The 27,294-nt window shown below is 53.9% G+C and overlaps 1 protein-coding gene across 1 annotated transcript in view; it reads left to right on the top strand.

Moving 5' to 3' along the window:
• Nucleotides 1-27,294, top strand: part of mpp7a (MAGUK p55 scaffold protein 7a) — a 114,672-nt gene that overhangs the window by 5,049 nt on the left and 82,329 nt on the right. The window contains exons 2-3 of the mRNA XM_084702535.1: nt 13,510-13,606; nt 20,707-21,347. Coding sequence (XP_084558661.1) covers nt 21,311-21,347 — 37 coding nt within the window. The 5' untranslated portion in view covers nt 13,510-13,606; nt 20,707-21,310. The remainder of the gene's footprint in view (nt 1-13,509; nt 13,607-20,706; nt 21,348-27,294) is intronic.

Below are 27,294 nucleotides of genomic sequence, written 5' to 3'. Positions count from 1 at the left end.
ATGCCAGGTCTGAACTCATACCATCATTTGAACCCTTTGTTGTACCACAGTATCTACCCCTGCAGTCATTCCTGCTTGTGCATGTGTGTACAATGTGTGTGTGTGTGTGTGTTTGCACGCCCCTACACTAAATGACTCCACAAACCCTTTGAATCTAAACAGTCGTCTTGCTGGTGGTGTGTTGTTCTGGTATCAAACTACCAGAAGGCCCCGTTCCTCTGCCATCGTAGCCCTGAACTCTCACCACTAATTGGTACGGAACCAACAGCCTGTTGGCCCTGCTGCAATTACACCGAGATAAGTATACATGTTGGGAAAGCTGAAGGCCCGATCTCTGTGTTTTTCCGGCAGCTGGGAAGGATTGGCCCCAGACCACGCGAGGTGGGCCCGCCCTGATTTGAGAAGACAGTTTGGATTTGAATGACTTTGAATGGAGGCCGTGAAGCAGGGCGTGGTGGAATTGAGGCTTTGTCGGTTTAGTGGCGCTCACGAGCTCAGGTGCGCGGATCCGCCAAGCCCAGTTCTGCTTCCTTCTTTATCGGTGGGGAACCAAGTGACCATGTCGTACCTATTCTATTTGGAGAAGCTCTGTTAGTATTTGAAGTCGAAATTGTGTCTGCTCAGGCGCTCAGACTGGCGGCCATATTGGTGCCGGAGCGACGGTGGATGGCTGTTGTGGGCCAGTGGCGTGGGTGCGTTGTTGCGTGAGGCAGAGCCTCCTGAGGACCTTCTGGTCGTCTTATCAGGTCAGGGCGGGGCGGGGCTTTAATGCCATTAAGCCGAGTGGCACCCTCTTTGTGTCAGCCACAAATGCTCGTCTCCCAGTGGGCCCAGATCAATCGGTGGGGGTGGAGGAGGTTAAATGACGGGGCCATGGGAGTTATTGTTATTGAGGTTGCGGGTGGGGGTGGTTGTGGGGGTAGGGATGCACCAGGAGGGTTCATCCATGGTGAGGCTGGTTTTCGGGAGAAAACGCCAGCTAAACCCTTGCCTGGTAGCGTGTGGACGTGTGTGTGTGCGAGTGTGTGTGTGTGTGTATGAATGCACAGATATTGCTCCAGTCTCTAACAGGGGGGAGGGGGGGGGGGTATATCCTCAGAAGGCCGCGCTCCCTCTGGCAGCGTGCGTCTTCCCAGCCTGTCTCCTGTGTGAGTCCCGGCCCCGGGGAACAAAGCTGCTCTTTCTGCCTGTGCCTCTGAAGCTTTCCGCTCCTCCGCTGGTCAGCTATCTCACTGACCATCGGTAGCCTCTGTCATCTCTTAGAGAGAGGGCGACCAAAAAACGGGGGGCGAGGGACAGTGAAAGAGAGAGGGCCAGAGGCAAAGAGAGGGGGGAGAGAGAGAGAGAGAGAGAGAGAGAGAGAGAGAGAGAGAGAGAGAGGTTGAGGGGAGGTTAGAGAAAGGGAACGGGGCAGAGCGAGGGGATGGAGAAGCTGAACTTGACCACTGGGCTGGTGAACAGAGAGGTATTGTGTGAGGGTGGGCCCCAAAGGAACACAGCTCCTTCACATGTAGCCCTCCTGCCGATCCTCCCCTGCTTCTGCCTGCCTGCCTGCCTGCCTGTCTGTACGACAGCCGACTGGAGACCCACAGCTCTCTGGTAAATGGTCGACCAGAAGGCCGGTTCTAGCGACCGCTGTGTGGCCCAGTGTGTGGCTTGGAGGCTCCGCCTTCCCCTCCTTGGCGCGGTGGGAAAACTGGAGGAGGACTAGCTTGAACTGGAAGTGGCTCGCGAATGACCTTATAAGCACCATTGCACCGTCAGCTCCCCATGACACAGCCGTTTTTAGGGTGACGCGAGGAGTTCTTTCCTGTGACCCTTGACCCGGTCTGTGTCGGAGAGTATGGCCCCTTGGGACCTGTTGTTGGGAAATACGGATTCAAATTTGACTGGAACTGCCCTGTGTCTCAACCAGACTCACTGCCTCATAGTGTACTAGAAGAATACTTCCTTCAGTCACTCCCAGGGAAATGTTTCCACATCTTCATACATGCTATAAACTGACAAGTGGATGCTGAAAAGTCTCATTGTCTACCACACTGTTAACAATATCTGTTCTGGATATTTGGACACAATATATTGTTCTCAGATGATTAATCAGAGCACAATCCTTAATCTCTGTGTTCAGCTGAATTTCAAGAGCAAAGGCCATCCAGGGAAGGTAGGCTAGTAAATGTTTTGTGAATGTGATGCGCTGGTGTTTGTTAGGACTCCCTTGAACCCCACAGTCAGGGAAGACAACAGGAGTATGGTGTCACCACAAAAGGTTGTCTTAGGTCTAATATTAAGTGTCAAAGATCCACACTACTCATTAGCCAACCAACTAGGCTATCTAGGAAAGGTTTGTGTGCACTATTTTACTGACCCTTGTTGACTTTCTGTTTATTATCTGTATACGTATAATAATGTTGGAGACTTAATGAGATTGACCCCGCTCACTCTGGATAAGAGCGTCTGCTGAATGACTAAGTGTTCACTTTTACTCCATACTATCTACCTTCCTATCATAACCTTCCTCCCTTAATTTCCTCTTTCGCATCCCTTACGTATTCAATACCATTTAGCCTGTTCAAGCCTTCCAGGAGAAGAGTCCCTTATCTTCGCTAGTTCTCAGTTCTTTGTTGTCAGGTCACCCAGGCCTGACCGGGAGGTCAGAGGTCAGTGGTGTGGTTGGCTGCTAAGCCCCTCAGGATATCAGGGATTCCCTCAGCCACACCACCCCTGACAGCCTCTTCATAACTGTCTGTTGTAACCTCTGAACCAGTCAGGGAGCCGAGGACACCGGGCTGTTCTCTCGTGAAGTTCCTGTTCAAGCTTTACTGTAGCCCTAGTGTAGCCCTAGTGTAGCTCTGGTGTAGCCCTAGTGTAGCTCTAGTGTAGCTCTAGTGTAGCTCTAGTGTAGCTCTAGTGTAGCTCTAGTGTAGCTGTAGTGTAGCCCTAGTGTAGCTGTAGTGTAGCTCTAGTGTAGCTCTAGTGTAGCTCTAGTGTAGCTCTGGTGTAGCTGTAGTGTAGCTGTAGTGTAGCTGTAGTGTAGCTCTAGTGTAGCTGTAGTGTAGCTCTGGTGTAGCTCTAGTGTAGCTCTGGTGTAGCTGTAGTGTAGCTCTAGTGTAGCTGTAGTGTAGCTGTAGTGTAGCTCTAGTGTAGCTCTAGTGTAGCTCTAGTGTAGCTCTGGTGCAGCTGTAGTGTAGCTGTAGTATAGCCGTAGTGTAGCTCTGGTGCAGCTGTAGTGTAGCTGTAGTATAGCCGTAGTGTAGCTCTGGTGCAGCTGTAGTGTAGCCCTAGTGTAGCTCTGGTGTAGCTCTAGTGTAGCTCTAGTGTAGCTGTAGTGTAGCTCTAGTGTAGCTCTAGTTTAACTCTGGTGTAGCTGTAGTGTAGCTGTAGTGAAGTTCTTCTGCAACTCTAGTGTAGATCTAGTGGAAGTTTAGTTTATTCTACTGGATCTCTTAGACTCACAGTCACTACAAGCAGACAGGCAACATTAGGAAGGCAACATGAGGAAGTATTTACGGTGCATCTGAATTTTGGTGGTTGTTGGTTCAGCTGTGAGGGATAGTGTAAATCAAGTGGACCCCAAGGATTTAACACTGAGCTAATGGTGTTTAACCATAGTTAAACATGACCTGTAGTAGAGCTTCTTTAGCTTGAGTCACCTCAGACTCCAGTCAGATTGTTTACATCCCGTGTACCCTCTGTGACCCCAGCCCTGCAAGAGACCTCCTGCCCTGCTGCTGGAAGAGATATGCAACCCTCAGGTCTCTACTGGATAAACTCCATGTCCCAGAGGTCTCCTGGAGCTCCTTCCTGATGGATCATCTCTCGTGAAGTGCTTTAACCCAATCAAGCCTGTAGGCTGGTTTTAATGGAGGACAGGATGAGTTGAGTTCTGTGGCTTTACATGTAATCACCTGATTGGTTATATAATTGGTCTAGAGTGGAGGATAGCTCCCGCCCTCTGTCTCTCAGTGGCTGGAGGGAGTATTACAGCCTAATCTCTAGTGGGGATTATATCCCAGAGGGGTTTAATTCATTAAGGGCTTTATTTAGCCTTTCACTGACTTGCTGCTGTTGTTGCTTAGAAACTCATGGGTTCGATTCCCTTTTAGCACCCTATTGTGTTTTTGTTGTTATCTCTGTCTCTCTCCTTCTCAGTCTCTGTCTGTCTGTCTCTCTGTCTGTGTCTCTCTCTCTCTCTCTCTCTCTCTCTCTCTCTCTGCTGAGGTGCTGATATTAATGATATTAATGATGGCCTACTGCACCACTCTCTCTCGCTAAGCCTCTTTATCACCTGGCAATTAGCTGCCCCCCCCCCACCCCCCCTCCCCCCCCGTGATCATCTTACTGCGACAGCTTAGTTCACCTCAGAGGCCCCTGGGCAGTCTCCTGGGCACTGAGTCCTGCTGGTGCTTCCAGCCCCGGGGGAGGCCCTCCCTGCTGTGGGCATGGGGAGGTGAGAGACGACACCGGGACTGGGTCAGCACGGGGGAGAGAGAGAGAGACTGAGTTAGAGAGAGAGAGAGACTGAGGGAGAGAGAGAGAGACTGAGGGAGGGAGAGAGAGAGAGAGAGAGAGAGAGAGAGAGAGAGAGAGAGAGAGAGAGAGAGAGAGAGAGAGAGAGAGAGGGAGAGAGAGCGAGAGAGAGAGACTGAGAGAGACTAACAGAGAGCGGAGAGGAAAACCACCTGACTGACGGTGTAGGTGTCCAGGCAACCGTTTCACCGATGCCTGGTCATGTTTAGACAGGAAACAATGTGGGCCTCTGTGTTGCTGTGTGCGTGTGCCTCTGCGTCTCTTTGTGTGTGTGTGTGTTAGTTTTGTGTGTGTACGTAGGGACATTCTGTTTAATGTCTCTTCAGTTTGCAGAGCTCACTTCACAACTAGGCCAGCCCACTGGTGGGTTCGCTCACCACGCTGACAAGGACAGCTTCAGGCACTCGTCTGGAACATCTCCCTGTCCTCCTCTTTCCTCTCGCCGCGTCACCGATGGCCGGCCATCAGTTCCGTCAAGGACAGTTGGAAAGTTTGACACATGATTCTTCAACTGAACAAAAAAACATACGGGTGGAGATTATCCATCTAAAGTGCTGTTTAGTCTAAATTTGGGTATAATCTATGTCTGGGCTGAAAGAGCGTCCTCTTAAAAATACCCCCCCCCCCCCCTTTCCCTCACACACACGCGCACACACACACCCCGCGTCTACAGTGGATCAACGATGCCCGCTAATGGGAGTTCACATTCCACTTGATCTCCCCACCAGTGCTTCAGGGTGACTTGGCTAAACGAGACGGGGCCAATCGGCCCGCGGGGGTCGTTTAGCCCCTCCGCCCCAGACAGCTGGAGGTGTCGGGTTTGGCGCTCGGTGACCGGTGAAGCGTTCCATAATGGTCATTATCAACCACGGGCGAGGCGCCGTTCCCAGAAGCAGGGCTTAGCACCTGTGATGTGACCCAGCCCAGGCTCACCCTGCTGGGCCAGAGACAGGGATTTTGCTGCCCCTTCCGGAGGTTCTGGTCCTGGTTCCTGGCTGGTACCAGGGATGGAGGCTTGCCATGTGTTTGCTCCTGAGGGACTGTGTACTATCACCGCTATTATCACATGAAGACGCTCCCACACACACGTGCATACACACACACACGCACACACACAAACACACAGATAGAGGCTCACACACAGACATGCACACACACACACACTCCCCCACACAAACATTCATTCACCCACACACACACGAATGCTCTCACACACCCACCCACGCACACGTGCATGCACACATACGCGCACACACACACACCCACACATTCTCTGACACTCAGACACATCTGGGCCATGTCTCAGGGCGGGAAAGGGAGGTGAATTCCTCAGTGTTATCGTTTCATTCCCAAGCTATAAAGAAGCATCAGTCCACCCCCTCCCTTTCTCTCCTTATCTCCCTCTCTCTCTCTCTCTCTCTCTCTCTCTCTCTCTCTCTCTCTCTCTCTCTCTCTCTCTCTCTCTCTCTCTCTCTCTCTCTCTCCCTCTCTGTGGTATTTTTCTATCTTTCTTTTTGGGGCGGACGGGCGTTTCTGTGTGAAAGGTATTGAGGCCCCCTAGGAAAACCAGCTGATCTAATTACAAACTGCGGTGTTTCTCTCGACTGGCTACGTACCGCTAAGGGCATAAATCAGGTTCCGTTTCAAACAATTGCTTTGTCAGCAGCTGTGCTTTGTACAGTGGGTAGGAGACAGTAGCATCCACGCCCACATCCACCTCCCAGGGTTCAGTTTACGCAAAGACAAGGAGGAGACCAGGAAATGACACCCACGGCAACAGATATTCCAGACAGGAACAGGAAATGGCGTTTATTATTGTGCGTGGAATGTCTGGGAGCTTGCCTGTGTGTGTGGATGGTGGTGGGGGGAGTACATATGAGGGTGTATATGTCCAGTGTTATTGTGTTTGACATGAGTGTTCCTGTGTTTATGTGAACAGCCTGAATCAGCATTAGTGGGGTGAAAGGGGTGCAAGAGGGGGAGTGTGTGTTTATGTGGGGCTGGGGGGTGGGGGTGGGGCGAGGGTTTGGGTTTAATATTGCCTCCCGTTGTTGGCCAAACCCAAACAAATGGATTAGTAGCACCTGTCACCAGCCCCACCCCCCTTCCTGGCACACTCACTGTGTCTGACCCAAATGAATCAGGCAGGCGAGACACACACACACACACACACACACTGTTGATAGGGTCTCATCCCAAAGACTTCACTTCCTCAACATTGTTTTGTCGAGCAGATGAATAGCTGCTGACTCACAACTCGCAGTCCGACTTCCAAAGAGACTCTCCGTGACCCGCGGATCAGCCTGTGTAGTCATCGTCGTGTCGCATCCATCCAGTGACGACGGGAAAAGTCCCCTGGCACTTAGGGGGAGGGGGGTGGTGTGTGACAGTCAGGGGGTGAGGGTGGGGGTGAGGGGCGTACCGGGGTCCCTCCTCCACCGGGGGGGTTAGACAGAGCCATTGTGTCGGTGGTCTTTCTGACGTGCCCCCACCCCCCCTCCCCCGGGACTGGAACTGTACGGGGCCAGCCATGAGTGCTGTTCATGTCCTTGTACTTTTCTCTCTCACACACACACACACGTAAGTCTGTCACAGGGCGGACGGAGGAATGCGTTAATTGGTTCGACAGGGCCGTCGAGGACGGAGGACGGAGGGGGGTGAGTCCGTCGCAGGCAGACGGTTGAATGTGCTTCATTTCCTGTCTTTTATTGTTGCAACCACCCTCAACCCCCCCCTCCCCCAACATATGCCTCAGGTGACCCCCCCCCCCCCCCCCCCCGCCCCCCCCCCACACCGCCCATCCTGTTGTACTTTGCAGCCTCGGGCCCCCGACTCCAACCCGTAACTCATGTCAAAGGACAGGCAAGTGTGTTAGCAGGGCGAACTCGAAGGCACTTCCACAGGAGGGTGTCTTGTTGAGTCGTTAAGCCTGTCAACCCAGTCCTCCTCAGCCTCGGCTCCTGTTACCTGACCGGTAGGCTTTAAGGTAATCTTCCATCGAAGTGATTTTGCTTTCGCTTCCTGACAAACACGATGCAAACGGGCTTCTTGTCTGATCTTGCACAACTCTGTGGCATTTTTTTACCGTCACGGTATCTGCGAGAGAGACAGGGAGAGGAGATTAGGCGGGGGTGGGACATGAAGGAGAGAGAGAGAGAAGTGTTAACCCGCCTCTCCTCCCCTCCATATCAGAGTTCTACAGTGACACTTCCACACTTCATGACACCAGGAGAACCTCAGAAGTCACTACCACCCTCTGTTGAGCACCATTCACCCCCTCCAGTCCTCCCTCTTTCCCTCCCGCTTATCCTCCTCCCTCTGCTCCTCCCCCCCTCTCTCCCCTCCCCCCTCCCCACAGTCTCCCTCACTCTCCTCCCTTCTCTCCCTCTCTCCTCCCCTGCCTCGGGGCAGAGTGACAGTGCAGCCGTGGCTCTATAAACAGCCCCCGGGCCTTCCGGCAGAGCTGCAGAGCTGCAGACAGCCCTGCCCCAGTCTCCTGGCCTCCTGGGACCCGAGAGGGTACATGAGAGCCCGGAACCGGAGCTGGATCAGCACTGGGGGACCATCGAACTGACAGCATGACGGGGCACTTTTAGAGACCTCAACCCCTCCCCCCCTCCCCCCCCACACACACACACACACACACACACGCACAGCAACCTAATTGGGTTAGCAGGCCAAGAGAGCATTTTCAGGGAGTTCGAAATGAAGACCACACACACGCATGCACGTATGCACACGGAAACACGAATGGAGAGGACTCTAAACAAGATTATCCTCCTGATTCAGCTGCTGGTGCATTTGGCAGCACTTGTTGTGATAATTATGACCGATTGAACACAATGCGTAATCCAAGGCCAATGAGAAGCAGAGTGAATTTATAATGACTGCCTTGAGGGCTCCGCACTCGAACATGGGGTTTAGAATCTAAAGGGAAAGCAAATGCTTTAATGATAATGGATCTCTCTCTGTCTCTGTCTCTGTCTCTGTCTCTCTCTCTCTCTCTCTCTCTCTCTCTCTCTCCCTCTCTCTCTCTCTCTCTCTCTCTCTCTCTCTCTCTCTCTCTCTCTCTCTCTCTCTCTCTCTCCCTCTCCCTCTCCCCCCTCTTTCTTTCTCTCTCTCTCTCTCTCTCTCTCTCTCTCTCTCTCTCTCTCTCTCTCTCTCTCTCTTGCTTCCCTGCGGTGGCCTTTCCCTCTGTGTTCATTCAGGAGCTCCTGATCCCTGAGTCTGAGAGGTCTGCCTCCATGAGCTTGGCAAGAGTGCAAGGTGTCGCTGCCCTGTCAGGTCATCTCTTCCAGGGCGGTGTGTGTGTGTGTTAGTGTCCTTTTCCCTGCAGCGAGCAGAAACCTGTCCTCAAGGTCAAGCTTCATGTGCGCGTGTGTGTCTACAGCCCAAAAATATTCTTCAAGCTCTCCAGAGAGTAGTGTGAGTGTGTGTGTCTGTGTGTGTGTGTGTGTGTGTGTGTGTGTGTGTGTGTGTGAGAGTGTGAGAGAGGGATGTTCTGGTGTCTGTATCCATCTCTATCGTCCACGTTCTCCCCAACCCTACCCCGCTGCCTGTCAGTCAAGCCAGGCCCCTTCTACAGGCTTCCTGTGAGGAAGCAACAGTCGGCCCCTTCCTCCCCTCGTGGTGGAGGCCTGCTCCCTCACCCTCCATCTCCACCTCCATCACATATGGATGCTCCCTCCAGAGCCCCTTCTCCTGTCCCCCAACTCACCCCAGTCTGGACCAACAGCGTCGGGTGTCACCAGCCCAGGGACCTGCCGGGGGGAACCAATGAGCCCATGCAGCCATGGTTCACCGAAGCATATCCCACCACGTACGTCGCGTGAACGGCGCGCCGCAAGCTGCTCCCTTTGTCCGATCCTCGTTTTTCCTACAGGAATGAGAGGTGTGAGAATGTGTGTATGTGTGTGTGTGTCTGGCCGTTTGCACCGTGTGCTATGTGCGTTCACGCACGTGTTTGTGTGATGGTGTATGTACATGTGTCCTGTACACATGGATGTGTGTGTATTCATAGTACGCGTGTGTGTGTGTGTGTGAGGTGGTCAGGGGCTGGCTCCCAGCTGTTGGCGGACCACCGGGTCAGGGCTGGGGTAGGCACGGTCAGCTGTGGTCTGCTGGGGGATCAGGTGTCTGCAGATGATGATTGTTCAAGTCGGTCTGGTTCATTGTTCCAGTGCTTGTGTGCTGTGGCCGTAGGGGAGGTTAGCCCGCTTGTTAGCTGGTCAGGGCGGGTGCAGAGCTGAAGCCCCGCCCGCTCTGGGAGAGAGGGACCCAGACGAGGTACTACAGAGTAGCTACAGCTGCCAAACACATTCTTGCTACTTTCTGTTTATGTGTGTGTTTGTATTAAAAGTAGGGGGATTAACTCGGCTTTTCCGGGTCTTACCAAGTTAGTGCGTGTGTGTGTTTATGTGTGTGTATTGTGCTGTTTTGCATTAACCCCCCCCCCTCCCAACAATAAAAGAAACAAAAAAAAACAAGGCTTGTCTGTGAGAACTGTCCAACCTTGAGCCGGTTCCTCTAATAGAACACTCAGCCATTGATTGGAAAGGCAACACCCGCAATAAATAACCAGTTTCTTCTGCAATCAGCTTCACCCCAACACTGTCTCTTTGTGGCCTTGGAATGCCCAGTAAATGGTATTTAACTGTGATGGGTGGGGTGGGGGGGGGGGGGTATAACAGTGCCTAGAATTACACTGCTGATGAATCAGAAGCCTTGGATACACGAACCCTCTCTCACCCTCTCCTCCCCTCACTGGCCACATCATCCCCTCTTCTCTTCCTTCTCCCCTGACGGGTGATGGGAAACATCCTCCTCTCTTCTCTGTTCCTTTAGAGGCTGCCGTGGCGCCTCTGGCCGTATCTCACCGCACTGAGCGTGTTCAATGGCTCGGAATCTCACAATGAATTAGAAAGCCGGACTGAATGAACTCTCCTCTGGCTGATTTAGACCCCTGTTGGGTGTCCAGGCCCCAAAGGAGGAAGTGGTGTGTGTGTGTGTGTGTGTGTGTGTGCGTGCACGCTTGTGTGTGTCATTAATAAGGAAACTCTTAACTTCTCCCTGTCGCAGTTCCTCATCAATGACTCTGTGGAAGAAGGGTGAAAACAAAGGGAGGTATTGAATGAGACAGTGGCCCACGCTAAAATAACAAGTCCATTCCTCACGTCTGTCTTCTGCCAGCGATATTGTGGACCTCCGGGGCTAGCTGTGCTGCGGCTAGTTCAGGATCCATCCATCCAGCCTTCTGCTGTTGGTCCTCCCTGTCGTCATTGGCGACCCGCAATTGAATCATTCGAAAAGCGCAGCCAACAAATGGACTCGGAGGAACCTTCGAGTTCCTTAAAAAGTTGTTCTGGCCCCCGGGATCAAAAGTTCCAGACGCTTGCGATGGAAACGCACCTGTGTTCCCACAGACTGACTCCTGGAGCTGCTCGACTGAGACGGGAGTTTAGAGGCAGACTTATTGGAGCCAACACTTGTCCTCATGCCCTAACAAGTGTGTTGTTGGCACGGTTGTTTGTCGTCGGAGCTAAGCAGCTTAGGGGGTGGGGGGGGGGGGGGGATTAGACTGAGGAGATCCAGGAGCAATATTCAACAGGGGTCACCGAAGAGGGCCCACAATCTTGTTATGGTGTCACCGAAAGGACTGGTTCCTCTCCTCTGAGAAAAAAACTGCTCAAAACGGTCATCCAGTTGTGAGCAGTGACTTCTGAATCGACAGTGAGTTTGAGGTTGCTAGCCTAGCCTAGCCTAGCATTGTCCTCAAACGCAGGTGCAGCAGCGGTCCGCCATTGTGAGGGGGATGTTTGAACACCTGCGAGGCAGGCGGTTAGGCTGGTGGCCGAGCCAATCAGTGTCGGACAGGTCCGACCAGGAACACACCAAACCTGCTCAGTCATTCAGTCAAGGTCGGTTGGTTTGAATGACACCAGGGAGCGTTGATTTCAGCTATCTCAATGAGTTGTGTTGTTTAAGCTAGCGGTTTTCTGCATGATCAACATTTCCTACTCCCCGCTCCGGGCTCCAGTCTTCTGCGCGCCAGCTGTGCTCCTTGTCCCCAGAGAAGGGCCTTAGTCCTGGGCTAGCTGATGGGAGAACCTGGCCCTGTGCTGAGCGGAGCATAATTCTGGTGCTGCGCTGACGGCACTTGTTCATCGATCTTTCTCGTGTTCTCTCTCTTTTCTTCTTCGTCTTCTTGGCATTCTTTCCCTCGCTGTCCCTCCCTACAGGTGTGTGCATTATTTATCTGCTAATGGTTTTCCCTCCCTGCCTCGCCGCTCAGGTCGTGAGCCAGTTTATCGATACACACTTCTTATAGCCATGTCTCCCCCCCCCCCCTCTCTCTCTCTCTCTCTCTCTCTCTCTCTCTCTCTCTCTGTCTCTCTCTGTCTCTCTCTCTCACACACACACACACACACACTCTCTCTCCATGCTATCACTCTCTTACTCTCTCACTCTCCCTCCTTCTCCTTCCTCTGGACCAGGTAGCTTAGATATGAGGATGTAGGTTACCAGGCACCGCTGGTGGGCGAGACTGACTTCAGGCTTCAAGGGGGGAATGTGAGATCTGCAGAGAGAGAGAATGACGAATGAATGTGACATCTGCAGAGAGAGAGAGAGAGAGAGAGAGAGAGAGAGAGAGAGAGAGAGAGAGAGAGAGAGAGAGAGAGAGAGAGAGAGAGAGAGAGAGAGAGAGAGAGAGAGAGAGAGAGAGAGAAAGAGAGAGAGAGAGAGAGAGAGAGAGAGAGACAGAGAGAGACAGAGAGAGACAGAGAGAGACAGAGAGAGACAGAGAGAAAGAGAGAGAGAGAGAGAGAGAGAGAGAGAGAGAGAGAGAGAGAGAGAGGTAAGTCTGTCTGTCAGGTAGCTGTTTTCCAGAAACCCGGGCAGGGAGATTTGACCCGGCGGCTGTGCCGCAGTGCAAACCCACACTCTCTCTTTAATGAGTTCCAGTAATACAGCTGAGTGTTTTGTCTCCCCTCATGGTCAGCCATTGTGAGCAGGCACTGTGAGGCTCCCATGTCCCGTATTAATGGAATTGAATGCAATCTGGGCCACTGCAATTACAGTGGGAGATGGGTCTATCTGTGTTTCGCGTGAGTGTGTGTGTGTGCGACCGTGCGTATGTGCCATTGGAATGTGCTAGTTGTATCCATGGCCTCAACTCCCCCATAGCTAATGGACGGGACCGCACAAAGGCCTACAGTGTCAGCCTGGGAACGAGAGAGAGAGGAGGAGGAGGAGGAAAGGAGGAGTGGGAAGAGGAAGGGAGCGGGGAGGGAAGGGGAGGGAGGAGTAGGTGGAGGAGAAGGCAGGTAGAGGCCACGTCGAACAGGGAAACACCGAAGAAGAGAGGGGGTCGAGGGAGTGCATGGAGGGAACGTCTCTGTCACACTCGGAGCCGGGTGGACAGCTCGCCCCTTGTGCCGGCCTCGCCTTCTTTGAATGACAACAGGACCCTGGCCGGGGATGAGATTACCGGTGCCCATCTCCACTGGCACCTAGCTGCTGATGAGGTCACACTGTCAGTAGGACAGGCCACCTGGGAGAAGACACGCACACACACACACACACACACACACACACACACACACACACACACATCTTGTCATGGACACCCCTCTAAAGGGGAGTGTGACAACAAGGTCAGGCCAGACATGCACGGTTGACAATGGAGGCTAAGGGACTGTATCTCAGGACCCCAGGGGCTTGCTGTTCAGAATCTCTGAGGAGCTCTGCTGGAAAGAGCCGTGTTGTATTTGCGTGACGGCATCGCCATCTAGAGGTGAACTGGGGTAACTGCATGGCGAGGTGACCGACCGAGCACACAAGAGGCTACTGTAACCTATCTGTGTACGTCATGGCATCTGCCTCTTGCAGGAGTGAATTCACTGCATTCCAGAACTGACAACTCTCTCTCTCTCTCTCTTTCCCTCTCTCGTCCCCTCTCTCTCTCTCTGTCTCTTTTGGCAGGCCCGGGTTGTAAAGGCGCGTGTGGTTTGTGAGGAGAAGAGCCGGAGGGCGTCATGTGTCTGTAAACTAAAGAAACCGGAATTTCAGGTCCGATCAGGTGGGTAGTTCCCAGGTGTTTCACTTGCAGGCGAGTGTATGTATGTGTGTGGAAGAGGAGGTAAGTCTCTTTACACCTCCCTTTGTCTCCCTTTCCTTCTCTTCAATTGTGGCTGCCCTTCTTTTGGCCTCGTCTTTGTAATGTTTCTGAACGTGCATCGCTTGGCTTGCTGAACCGTACTATGTCGGAACGGGTTAAGTTTCGCCGAAGTTTATTCAGCCCAGGCGAGCCCAGATGGAGTCCATGGAATACCTGACCTTTCCAGACGCTCCTCGCCTCGCTCGCCACCTCGCCCGACTCCCTCGTCGCGCTTTCCCCTCTCTGTAAAACGCCAGACGACCCCGCAGAAAATGTAACGACGTCAAAGGAAGTGGGTTTCCACCGCGTTTACTGGAGCGAGGCGGGGGAGAGGTTTCATGTCGTCTTCAGGAGGTTGAAGAGCGGGGGGCTTGCTGTGTCAAGGTTCAGCACGGACGGGAGACCCCGCCGAGTCTATAAAACGACCTCAGAGCCGTGGGGCGCATGGATGGAAAGACAGGTTCATCTCAATCGACACACGCACGCACACCCTGGGGCTTTTATTTGGAAAGACACATGGGCTGTGTGCTGACCCTGCGCTGTTCCTGACCTCTCTCACCGTCTCCAGGGGAGGAGAGGCCAGACCTGGCCTGCTCTGTTTCACACTGAGGTCCAGACCAGACTAATACTGAGATCCAGACCAGACTAATACTCAGGTCCAGACCAGACTAATACTGAGGTCCAGACCAGACTAATACTGAGGTCCAGACCAGACTAATACTGAGGTCCAGACCAGACTAATTCTGAGGTCCAGACCAGACTAATACTCAGGTCCAGACCAGACTAAAACTGAGATACAGACCAGCCTCAATCTGAAGCCCTGTTTTATTCGTCCAGTAGCTTTATTTGTTATTTTTTGGTGCCTTTTTCATGCCACCGCCTTCTCTCACTCTTCTCCCCTCCCTCCCTCCCTCCCTCCCTCCCTCCCTCCCTCCCTCCCTCCCTCCCTCCCTCCCTCCCTCCCTCCCTCCCTCCCTCCCTCCCTCCCTCCCTCCCTCCCTCCCTCCCTCCCTCCCTCCCTCCCTCCCTCCCTCCCTCCCTCCCTCCCTCCCTCCCTCCCTCCCTCCCTCCCTCCCTCCCTCCCTCCCTCCCTCGCCGGGTGCCAGGCCAGGAACATTACGGAGCGGTTGCGTCTTAATCCACCAGGCCCCATCCGCATAAACTTAACAGCTATTAACGACAGGCCATTTGGCTCAGTTTGCAAAACACGTCTCCGGTTGTCCCAGCGCCGCGCGGCTAACGCCATCCGACAGGGGTGACACTCTGGCCCTGCCCTCTGGAGAAAGGAGCTGGTTCAACAATGCGTTTTTCCACAAACAGAGCACAGAGAGTCTGCAGCTCTACTCTGGCACCGGGAGGGGGGATATAAGATTTAACTGTCTTTCCATTTCAAATGTCATGTGTATGAATGTTCCCCTTCACCACAGTTTAATACACGGCAATTATGCACACTCTCGACGGAACACTGGTGTGTGTTACGGTGTGTGTGTGTGTGTGTGCTCGCTTGTTTGTGTGTGTGTGTGTGTGTCAGGATCTCTGTAAGGTTGTGGGGTGTAACACTATGTACTAGACTGTGCCTGTCCGTCTGTCAGTATAATTTGTGGTTTCTGTTAACCATTATTTGGGCACTGTAGCTGAAAGGCAAATTGGTTATACATCCAATCTGCCTTGAGAGGGCTTTAGCCACAGCTTCTGTACTGCATCACAGCAAGAGGAGTGAGGGCGCCCCCTACTGGAACTCATTGGGAAATGTCTGTTTGACGGTCAACATTTCTCAGATCCCATAACCGAGGAGCAGCCATACTTCAGTCTGTCTGCTCTCGAAACCTCCGTTTTGGTTGCCCACTTCAGTTTCCCTCCATCTTCCTCCCCTCCTCTCCTGGCGTTACTGACTCCAAACAGCATCACAGCGCAAATATTTGGACATGTCTTTTATGGACTGGAAGAGCACGGCGCTGCCTGTCACTGTAGCTTAGCTTTATGGGAGCGCGCGCGCACATGTGAAAACAAGATAGTGTTCTTTTAAAACAGCACGCGGCCTCCAATGACACGCCATGCTTTTAATAATAACAGCCCTGCTCGGACGCCGGAGTTACTAGGAGTGTGTGTCTAGTGTGTGCACATGTTTGTCGTCAGTGTGTGCGCGTGTGTGTGTGCGCGTGTCGTTCGTAGCATGTGTCTGAGATGTATAGGCCCAGGATAAGGATGCAGAGACACAGACACAAGCGAACCAGACTTATGGATTGCCCCTGCAGGTGTGTTAGATGGCTGAGCGGTTAGGGAGTCTGGAGATTAATCAGAAGGTTGTTGGTTCGATTCCCAGCCGTGCCAAAATGACGCCGTGTCCTTGGACAAGGCACTTCACCCTACTTGCCCTGGGGGAGAACGTCCCTGCACTTACTGTAAGTCAGGAGAGCGTCTGCTAAATGACTCAATGTAAATGTGTGTTGGTAAGCACCACAATACGGGCTGGATACTGATGGGACTGGAGCCTTTGTTCCTATGTGCAGCTTGAACATAGTGCTACGGCAGAACTTAGTCTAAGCTGTCCACACGCACACTTAAGAGACGTGAATCGAGGTGCTTTGGCAACCTGCAGTTCAACGTCGGCAAAAAGGCGATGGCCATAACGAGAAGAGGTGTGTCCGAGGGGGTAGGGTGGTGTTCCGGCGCCGTCTCCGTCCCGTGAGAGCTAATCTGGCCCCTTCTCCGGCACCTGTCCTTCCTGTAACCCTGGACTGCGTAGGTTGGCTCCGCTCCGGGGATGAGAACTCAATCTCGCAGCAGCATCGTGGGGCTGATAACCTGGTGTGCTTGGGCCCAGAGAAGTCGAGCCAAGCGTGCGTGGTGGATAGTTTAGGTTTGTGTGTATCGCAGGGCTCTGTTTCTCTCGTGTCTGCTCCATGTTGTCTCGGATGCTGTCTGCTCTTACTGAACAGCCAGAACGGAGGCACCTGGTCTGGGTTTAAACGGTGTGTGAAGGCCTTGAAGGAGCAGTAAAGTGTGTCTTTCCTCCACAACCTGTGTGTGTGTGGGTGCGTGTGTGTGTGTGTTACTTGGCCCTCCTCTGACTGCCCCACCTGGCAGCACCCAGACAGACAGATGGTTCTGTTGTCTACAAAAGAGGAACAACTGACACCCTTCCTTCCTCTCCACCCTTTTCCGCCCATCCCCAATCGCCCCTGCTGTTCTCTCTGTCGATACAGATCAGACTGCAGGCTTCACTCAGACCTCGACTAAACAGCAGAGTCTCCCATCTGCTGCCACCCAGACCCGGCTGGTACGACGTTGCCGGAGTGAAGTCGTGTCGATGCCCCAGCCAGCGCTTGCGGGAGGCGTCGCCTCCGCTCTGCCGCTTATTGCCACTAGATGGCGCTAGAGCCATTCCGAGCCCCACACACGGCAGGAAAGGTCGGGAGCAGGAATGAGTGCATCTGCCGTCCCCCTTCCCTACCCTGGCACCTTGCCCTCCCAACACTCCTCGCCCCCCCCCCCCTGCAGTCTGGATAGTGGGATCTGACCAGAGGCAGAGCATTGACCGGACCGGGCCATCGTGACTGTGCTGAGAGAGGCCCAGCGGTTATGGTCGTAGCGGGGGTTGTTAAAGCTCTCAGGTCCATCCAGGCCGCGGCACGTTCCCTGGCCGTGGGACGGCTCTCAGGTGAAAAAGAGATGGATCTCAGGTTCGGGATTCAGGGGAATGTTTGGACGTTCTTCTTAGGATGCGGGCGCCACGGCAACTAGCCGGACGTCCCTGGACGTCTGACGGATCGATCCTCCTCTCTTCTCCTCCCCCCCCTCCCCCGTCCTGTCCTCCCCCCTCCCTACTGTCTGTCTGTCGATCCAATCACGCTCTTATGACAAAACCTTTGCCATACTGCACGCGGGGAGGGACAGAGCTTATTGAGCGCAGGGCTTGATTCTTTTGCCGTGAGCTCAGTATCTGGGCCGGTTCTGTGCTGGCGGCCGGAGCTGTCGGACTGATCCGCCCGGCGCCGCTCACCGCCCCCCCCCCCCTCCTCCCCTCTGCCCCCCACACCTCTACCCCTCACTCCCTCACCTCAACCCCCCAACCTCCACCCCCATCTCTCCACCCCCCCCCCGCCCCCCACCCACCGAGAAAAGTGATACCTTCTTAACCGCTCGCCTGTGAGTTCAGCCGTATCTGGCCCAGTTAGGAAGCAGAACCCCCCCCCCCCCACCCCCCCCCCCGCCACCCTCCCACCTCCTCCACCTTCCGGACGCTTCCGCCGTCCCAGGTTCCCGGATCGTGTTGTATGGGGAGGCTTTTCCACAGGTTGGCCCTCACCTGGAAGCCTTGCCGGTCCCCAACGTACCTTCACAACCCCAGCGTGTCAGACACGGCCTGGAACGTTACACCTCGCGAGCCGGCACATCACCATCACAGGATTTACACCTCCCAGTCCGACTCACTCACTCACTCACACACACACACACGCACACTTACAGTCACACTTACACTCACACAAAATTCTCCATGATGATAGCTCAGCCAAGAAACACTTGCTGTAGTCTCCATTGTGTGTGTGTGTGTGTGAGAGAGAGCTTTTGTGTGTGTGTGAGGACCACTCCTTTTTATCCTTTCCATATCAACTGCCAGCCAGCTGCCTGAGGCTTCCTGGTTATTACAAACAGGTTTGACCTTTGAACCCTATGTGTGTTCGCTTGACTACTGTAGGGAATTGAAGGGCACGTGTGTGTGTTTGTGTGTGTGTAAATCGAGGAATTTGGCACTGGCGTCGGAGGGACCTCCGATTGAGCTAGTTAACCATCTCCACAGAACGGAGCACCCCTGTCAGAACTAGTCCTGTACACACACACACACACACACACAGCCTCCTCAGCCAGTAAGCTGTCAGAACTCAGCCGTCACCGTAGAAAGCATGAAACCTACAGAGACGAGGACTGGATCTCATCTAGAACCTTCTCTCCTGTACCGTTCTCACTGCCATGTTCTTGGGCCAAGCTGTCCCTTAATGGACTACCTGTGCTCTGCAGCCTCACAGGGCTGGACGTCAGGGCCGTGCGGTTCATACTGGTTCATACTGGTTCCGACTGGTTCGGAATGGACTTAGCTCACAGGGACTTGAGGTCCGGGTCATCCAGTGACAGAGAATACTCCGGGTTCAAGCACAAATTGCCGCCCCCTTCACCCCCCCCCCCCCCCAAAGGTATTTAAAAAGCCAAACATTTTGTCCAAGGTTTCTCCATTCTCCTCCCGGGGCTTTGATGGGACTGCTGTGGAGCAGAGCAGAAGGTGAAACCTGGGGGAGGAACGAGGCAGGGAGGGCCATGGAGGTGGTCCGGACTGGGGAAGGGAGGTAGGGAAGGTGGGAGGCAGGATGGGAGGCAGGCAGGAACATGGAGGTGGTCCGGACTGGGGAAGGGAGGTAGGGAAGGTGGGAGGGAGGATGGGAGGCAGGGCCATTGAGGTGGTCTGGACTGGGGAAGGGAGGTAGGGAAGGTGGGAGGCAGGATGGGAGGCAGGCAGGAACATGGAGGTGGTCTGGACTGGGGAAGGAAGGTAGGGAAGGTGGGAGGCAGGATGGGAGGCAGGCAGGAACATGGAGGTGGTCTGGACTGGGGAAGGGAGGGTGGGTGGGGGGGGGGGGGTGCTCCCTGAGGACCTGTGAAAGGAGCCAGGGGAGAAATGGAGCATGGAAGAGGGGAGCAAGCATGTGTGGGTGGGGGTAAGGGGGTGGGGGGGGAGGGTGAGGGGATCAGTAAAGCGTTTAATAAGCAAGGTGTGGGCTTCAGTCAAGGCCAGGGAAGGATGGGGGTCCTAGGGATCTCTCCCCAGGAGACACTCACACTCACACACACACACACACACTCCAGGCTTGCTGTGTGGCTGTGCTACAGTAGCAACACCTGCTGGGGTTGGCTGGAGTACACAGGTCAGAGGTATTCGCCTGTGTGGCCGAGACATACACTCCTCCTGTCACACACACACACACACACCTCCCATCCTCCCATCACACACCTATGCTGACACATTCTCACCTGCAGGACTCGCCTTGCCTGTTAAACATGATCTATGATGTCTTTATATTGACCCTGTGTGTGTGCATGTAAATGTGTGTGTGTGTGTGCGCATAGCTAGACATTCCTCTAATCCTCCAGTTGAATGGGGAGTACAGAAACATGGGTCAAACACATCATACTGGAACCTTCTTCCAATTAGCAGTTCAGCTGTTTTTCTCCTGGTGTGTTTTATGACCTGACTCTGTGTGTGTGTGTGTGTGTGTGTATACACCGTGTCTACAAATGTGTGTGAGGGGAAGAGATCAGCGGCCGAGCACTCCTGCTCTATCTGTGTTCAGGGCTGAGCGGCACCGTCTATGGAGCGACGCCCCTCCCCAGCTCACTTGCCTTCTCCCAGGACCCCCCCCCCTATCTCCCCCCATCCACACCTCCCTCCCTCCCTCCATCCACACCTCCACCCTCCTTCCATCCACACCTCCCTCCCTCCACACCTCTCCCCTCCTCCCTCCCTCCTTCCCTCCATCCACACCTCCACCCTCCTTCCATCCACACCTCCTTCCATCCACACCTCCCTCCCTCCACACCTCTCCCCTCCCTCCCTCCCTCCCTCCCTCCCTCCCTCCCTCCCTCCCTCCCTCCCTCCCTCCCTCCCTCCCTCCCTCCCTCCCTCCCTCCCTCCCTCCCTCCCTCCCTCCCTCCCTCCCTCCCTCCCTCAATCCCTCCCTCCCTCCATCCACACCTCCGCCCCCTTACAGAGCACTGGGTTTCCCTTGCTGCCTCATATCTGTTGAAAACGGGAAAGTGGTGTGTGTGTGTGTGTGTGTGTGAGTGTTGAGTGTGCACTGCTATGGAGCCAGAAGAAAGCAGGATGTTCACATCAATGAGGAGGGCTGTTCAGAGGAGGACAAGAATGTGTTTCTTCACCCCAACAGTTCAACGGAGAACACACAGACGGACACACACGTGCATGCTGCGATGTGGCGAGAAGACCCTAAATTCTTCTTCCTCTCTTTCAGGGATCGCCAGCCGCCCATGGCATAAATCTGGGCAGGCGGGCAGGGAAGGAGAGAGAGTGAGAGAGAGAGAGAGAGAGAGAGAGAGAGTGAGAGAGAGAGAGAGAGAGAGAGAGAGAGAGAGAGAGAGAGAGAGAGAGAGAGAGAGAGAGAGAGAGAGTGAGAGAGAGAGAGAGAGAGAGAGAGAGAGAGTGTGACTGAAAGCGAGAGAGAGTGACTGAAAGCGAGAGTGACTGAAAGAGAGAGAGAGAGAGAGAGAGAGAGAGAGAGAGAGAGAGAGAGAGAGAGAGAGAGAGAGAGAGAGAGAGAGAGAGAGAGAGAGAAAGAGAGAGAGTGTGAGTGAGTGAGTGAAAGAGAGAGAGAGAGAGAGAGAGAGAGAGAGACAGAGAGAGAGAGAGAGAGAGAGAGAGAGAGAGAGAGAGAGAGAGAGAGACTCGGCCCTGGAGGTTTCAGAGCTCCAGCCCCTGTTCCAGACGGAGAGGATTGCCCAGGTCTCGGTGCTCCCTCCCTGGCTGTGGCCGTGGCTGGGCCTGGGTGCTCGGTGCTACTCTCACAACCAGGCGTGATATTCCACAGCCAGACAGCAGAGACCTAAGGAACTGAAGCCATGCCTGCCCTGGCCACCGGAACTGGAAATGACCCAGGTATGGATGGTCAACTTCCCACACACACACACACACTCAATCAACACTGCTGTTCCTTCAGTCAAACACTGCCGCACACACTGAACTCAGTCGCCTTTACGCACATGCTGTTTCCTAATCACACACACACACACACACACACAACCACCCACACACACACACGCACACGCACACTGTTCTCGTAAAAGGACCTCTAGATGGGTGATGAACTCACAAATCACAGTGAATTAATGTCTTCCCAGTGGGAAATACACAGACTACATTTCTCTGTAATTGCAAAAATATAGTCCTTATTTAGTATTTAGAGCCCTATGCAATTGTCCTTTTGAGACAGTAACATAAACCTATGATTCTTGAAATCTGTCCTTAAAACACACACACGCACGCACACACAGAGACATACTGACACACACACGCACACACACACCCCGGTGACACGTCTGTCAGGGTAGAAGTGTGATGTCAGCGACGAGACGGGCCGTGTCAGATCTTTCAACGCGCAGGCAGACAACCGCCAGAGGTCAAGACCCCGGCCAATTACAAACTGCGCGCGCGCGCGTGCGTTAACTGCAGTCTGCGCCGCCTTCCCCCCCTGTCCCGTCCCGTCTCCACCATAAGAACGAGAGGGACAGAAAGAGGTCAGGGCGAGGCGAAAGGGGGGGGGGGGGGGGGGGCGCTGGGCTGATGGATAAAGAGTGTGGTGTCCGTCGCGGCGTCCAGACCTTTTTAACAGCGCACCCGTCCCCCCCGTCCACCTGGACCGAGCGAAAAGCCAGACTTGTCAATTACCATTAGAGCCATTTCAGCCAATTACTGGCAGGGGCTCCATTTCCAAATAAAACATGCGAGGGCTCTCTCATCTCCTCTCATCTCCCCCCCCCCCCCCCCGCCTCTTCCCGCCCTCGTCCCGTCCCTCCGTCCGTTCGGTCCTCCCAGGTTCAAAAGAGATGCTGTGAGGGGCCGTGTGTGCGCTCTGCAGGCCAGACGCTGAGGGGCGGGGCTTATCCAGGCCAGCGCGCGGACTGGAAGTGCCCTGGGATGAGCACGTTCTTATTGGTCCACTCAGCTGCTCCTCATCCGGCATGTGTGGGTGTTAGGCAACGTTAGTCGAGACTGTGTGAGGGAGAGGGTGTGTGAGGAGGTGTTTTTGTGTGTGTGTATTTGAGAGAGAAGGTGTTTTTTCTTGCAGTCAGAGAATAGCAGGTGACTCGACACATTAATGCCTCCCTGTATCACAGGGCATAAAGCCTGTCTATCATGAAGAGTATTACTTCCTGTCCATCACAAACAGTCTTATTACCTGTCTATCACAAACAGTCTTACTTTCTGTCTATCATGAACAGTCTTGCTGTCTATCACAAACAGTCTTACTTCCTGTCTATCATGAAGAGTCTTACTTCCTGTCCATCACAAACAGTCTTATTCCCTGTCTATCACAAACAGTCTTACTCTGTCTATCATGAACAGTCTTACTTCCTGTCTATCACAAACAGTATTACTCTGTCTATCATGAGACTTACTTCCTGTCTATCACAAATAGTCTTACTTCCTATCTATCACAAACAGTTTTACTTCCTGTCTATCATGAACAGTTTTACTTCCTGTCTATCACAAACAGTCTTACTTTCTGTCTATCATGAACAGTCTTACTCCAGAAGCAAACATTTTTCGGGGTTCCCCAAGAGCAAAAGGCCGCTCTCTCTCTCTCCCTCTTTCTCTCTCCCTCTTTCACGTGTACCACTTTCTTTATCTCTAAGTCTCCATACACCTTTTCCTCTTTCTTTCTCTTTCCCTCCCTCCCTTTCTTTCTCTTACCCCTCCTTCAAATTTGACCCTTTCGATCTCTCTCTCTCTCTCTCTCTCTCTCTCTCTCTCTCTCTCTCTCTCTCTCTCTCTCTCGATCTCTCTCTCTCTCTATCTCTCTATAACGCCATATCATCCTCGACCCGCCGGTGAAATAACATTCCACCGCTAGACACAAAACGTATTCATGCTCATATTTTCCTCACTGCTAAAGACCTGAGCGCAGCACTTAATCTTCAGCGTGTGTTCCAAAATGTGTGCAGCCGTGTGTGTGCGCCTCTTATTAAAATGGTCATTATGACAGTGTTTGGAGAATAAACATGAGGTAGCTGCGCTAGTTCAGAGCATGCTCCGTGTTCAGGCCTCTCTCTCTCTTTCCCCCCCTCTCTCTCTCTCTCTCTCTCTCTTGTCCTCTTTCTCAGTTTCTTCTCTCTTTCTCCCCCCTCTCTCTCTATCCCTCTTTCTTCTTTTGATCTGTTCCTTCTCTCCTTCTCGGTCTCTCTCTCTCTCTCTCTCTCTGTGTTTCTCTTTTCTCTCGGTCTTCACTCTGTTTCTTCTTTCTCTGTCCCACACTGGCTCTAGTGTGGCTCACCTAAAAAAAAAACAACGGGTCTCTGTAAATTAAGAGCTAATAAATGAAACCAAATAGTGAAAAAACAAACCCTGAAAAACAATAAAAAGCCAGAGAGCCGGTCTCTTAAGTTGCGACCGCGGGGAACGGCGAACATGCAGTTTGACCGCTAAGGCTACGCCGAGAAGCGCGTGAGACTGTCGGAGTTTTGGATAAATACTTTGGACGCAGATTAAGGAGTTGTCGGCCCGAGGGTGCTCTTATTAAACTGGACGTGACGGTAAAAATGGACTTTGAAAATAGATTCGCAGTAGAGAGCGAGAGAGCGAGATAAGAGGAGAGCACGAGAGAGAGAGAGGCTTGTTGGGGGGACGTGTACAACTTTATCCCCCCCCCCCCCTCCAATATAATCTCCTCCAGAATTAGGATGTGTGTGTGTAGTGGTGGGGGTGGTGGGGAGGGGGAGGTGGGGTGCTGTGCTTATTACACCCACAGTCACGGCAGCAACACAGACAGCCAGACAGACAGACAGACAGCCAGACGGAGCCCACCACGGAGCCGTCTCTTGCAGACCCAGGCTCGTCTTACCGCCCAGACAGTGAGAGTGATACATTTACAGCCTCTTTTACACCGCTTGTGTGTGCGTGCACGCCCGCGCGTCGTATCGGTGTGCGAGAGCCTGTTACAGTAAGAGGATACAGTAGTGATCAGACAGGGTCCGGGGGTGTGAGGGAAGCGCCAGGGGTCAGGGGGGGGTGGGGGGTCGCTGTCTCCCTGTAACCGCTAACCCCCCCCCCCCCCATTCTGTACGTGCTGCATCTGGACTGTCTGCTCCCCCCCCCTGAGGGTGCGTGGGTGTGTTCTCCCGGCGCTCCGTGTGTGTGTGTGTGGGAGGAGGCTGGGGAGGGGGAGGGAGAAGGGGGGAGGTGGGGGCCTCCTGATAGCCCCATTTCCTCCCCCGTAATGTGGTTCCAGCCTCCTGCAAGGAGGGGGGGGGACGGTGCCTTCGTTGGAGCAGGGATGGATGGAGGAGGGGGAGGGGCCCAGACGCATCTCTAACCCTCAGCACGAAGAGGTGCGTGGGTGCGAGAGCGGACAGCTTCGGGGTCTGCCCCGCAGCCTCGGCCCCGGGTCAACGGGCCTCAGCATCGGCACTCATCGGCCAGGGACCATAAACGACCCCCCTCGCTCCCTCCTCCCCTCCCCCCAGGGCCGAGCTTCATTTAGGGCTGCCGACAAGGGTCTCTCCCCCCAACGTCACATCACGCCCCGGCCCCTTTCCCCCTCGGCGGGTCGAGGCCTTCCTCGCCCGGCATCAGACCCCGAGCTCTCGCCCCCTCTGCCGAGGCACATCCCAAGACCTCAGTGCCCTTTTATTAAGCCTATGAAAGTTTACTGTGTTATTCTGGGACATACCTGCATGTCCTATCAAGCTTTACTGTCCCCCGGCAACATTAAAAGATAAGGGGAAGAGGGCTGGATTCGCAGATGGGGAAAAGGGGGCACGGGGGGGGAGGGGGGGGGGGCGCTCGTTGCTTGAAAGGGGAGGGGGGGTGGACACATGGAAATCTTTTGAAGGTGAAACGTCTTTACCAGATCCCGCCTCTAATGAGTGCGCGTGCGTGCGTTTCACCCCGGGCGCGTTCGGGGCCGGCCGTGCGCAATTTCGTAGTCATCCCCCCTTTGGCCCCCCTTCTACCCCTCCTCCTCCTCCCCCCCCCCCTCCCCCGTTGAACAAGGCCAGTGTGTGTGTGTGCGCGTCTAACGACATGCGGTGATGGTGCTCAGAGAGCCATGCTGCTGATCGCTCAGCCCCGGCTTCAGAGCCTCCGGAGCATCATGGCTTGCACAGACCCCCGGGGCCGCTCAGCCTCTACCTGCTGCAGCGGGCCGTGAGCGATAGGACGACAACGGGGGCCCGTACGAAATGTCGTCTTTTTTTTTTTTTCTTTCTCCCCCTTCTTCGTTCGAGGCTCACGGCGAAGGAATTCTTTCCGCTCGGATGTCAAGAATGCCGAGCATCTGGAATCTGCGGGACCGGGAGCGCGGGGGCGGGGTGGGGGGGGGGCTAGGGGTGGGGGGGGGGGGGGGGGTGGAGGAGGAGGGGGGGGGGCTCCTGAGCCTGGGTTTGGCGGCGGCCGGGCCGTTCGCCGCGGGAGCACTTTGTCGTTTTCCAGCCGTTCATCGTCGTGCTCCCGGGCCGGTGCTGAGCCAGGCCTGAAACACAAGGATTTGTTGCCACTGGACGGGCTCCCTGTTTCCAGTTACATCAGAACGAAAATTTCCACATCCTTTTAACAAACCTGAAAGACAGAGCGTGATGAGAAAGAGAGGAGAGGGAAAAAGAGAGAGAAAGACAGAGAGCAAGGGGCAGACAACGAGGAATGGCATTTATTTATATACGTACACGTTTTTCAGTTGTTGTTTTTTTATGTTTTTTTTGGGGGGGGGGTCTTTTTTCGAAGGGATAACGATATCCCTAATTCTCCCTTCTCCAAAGTACACAGAGTGCAGAGCACACCATGCCTGGGCAGGGGACATGCTCACTTGCATTAGAAAGAGGCTGAAAACAGCTTCACAGACCATCGGCTCAACTTGGCCATCGACACATTCAATCAAAATGTCCCGGGAGACAGAAAAGAGAGAGCAGAGAGAGAGAGAACAGAGAGAGAGAGAGAGAGAGCAGAGAGAGAGAGAGCAGAGAGAGAGAGAGCAGAGAGAGAGCAGAGAGAGAGAGAGAGAGAGAGAGAGAGAGAGAGAGAGAGAGAGAGAGAGAGAGAGAGAGAGAAGTAGCTTATTGCAATTCCATCACAGACGTGGGCCTAATGAAAAGCCACACGTGTTGAATGAAAGAACCAAAAATCCAAATACAAAAACGTTACTGGTGCCAGTTCCTTGGATGAGTGTTTCCTGCAACTGGGAATTCCTGGGAATGGCCAGAAGAGAAGATGGTGTTCCAGTGGACCCCGGCCTTGCCCTTCTCAGGCCTCCAGCATCGGCTCTGGAGGTTGGTTCTGGAAGCGAAGGTGGCGCTGGGCTGACCTGGCCCAGGGCCTGTGTTTTGTCTGTGTGCGGATGTGGACCCAGAGGGCTCGGAGCCGGCCAAGGAACAGCCAGTCATCTTCCAGCTGGGGAATAGAAAAACGCCCCAATTTCACATTCCCACAAATGACCCGAGTCATAACATGGAACACCAGATCACAGTCGGCTTGCATGGCAAACATGCGACATGGCAAAACATCCGTCTTTCTCTCTCTCTGTATACACACACAAACACAAAACCACACAAAAAACAACGAAACGTTAGTCTGAAAACTCCTACTATCTACCAACAGTGGACTTAGCTACCACAGAATCTGTGCGTTCAATTACGTTCGTCAGAGGACTCGTTTTCTCCAGAACCTTCCTCTCCCGGGTGCTGACAGCCCTTTGAAGTGTCTGAGGTGTGACGAAGCCGGACCAGAGAAACGGGCGTGGCCCGCTACGACGCGGTACTCAACGGCGACGGGAAATTGTAAATCCCTTTCTTCTGAAAAGCTTGGCCCCTGTTGCCCCCCCCCCCCCCCCCCCCCC

This window comes from Hypomesus nipponensis, chromosome 8 (genome assembly GCF_054491055.1).
Source record: "Hypomesus nipponensis isolate SF chromosome 8, ASM5449105v1, whole genome shotgun sequence".
NCBI lineage: Eukaryota > Metazoa > Chordata > Actinopteri > Osmeriformes > Osmeridae > Hypomesus > Hypomesus nipponensis.
Note: the sequence above shows the minus strand (reverse complement) of the source record. Positions and strands in the feature narration are given on the sequence as shown.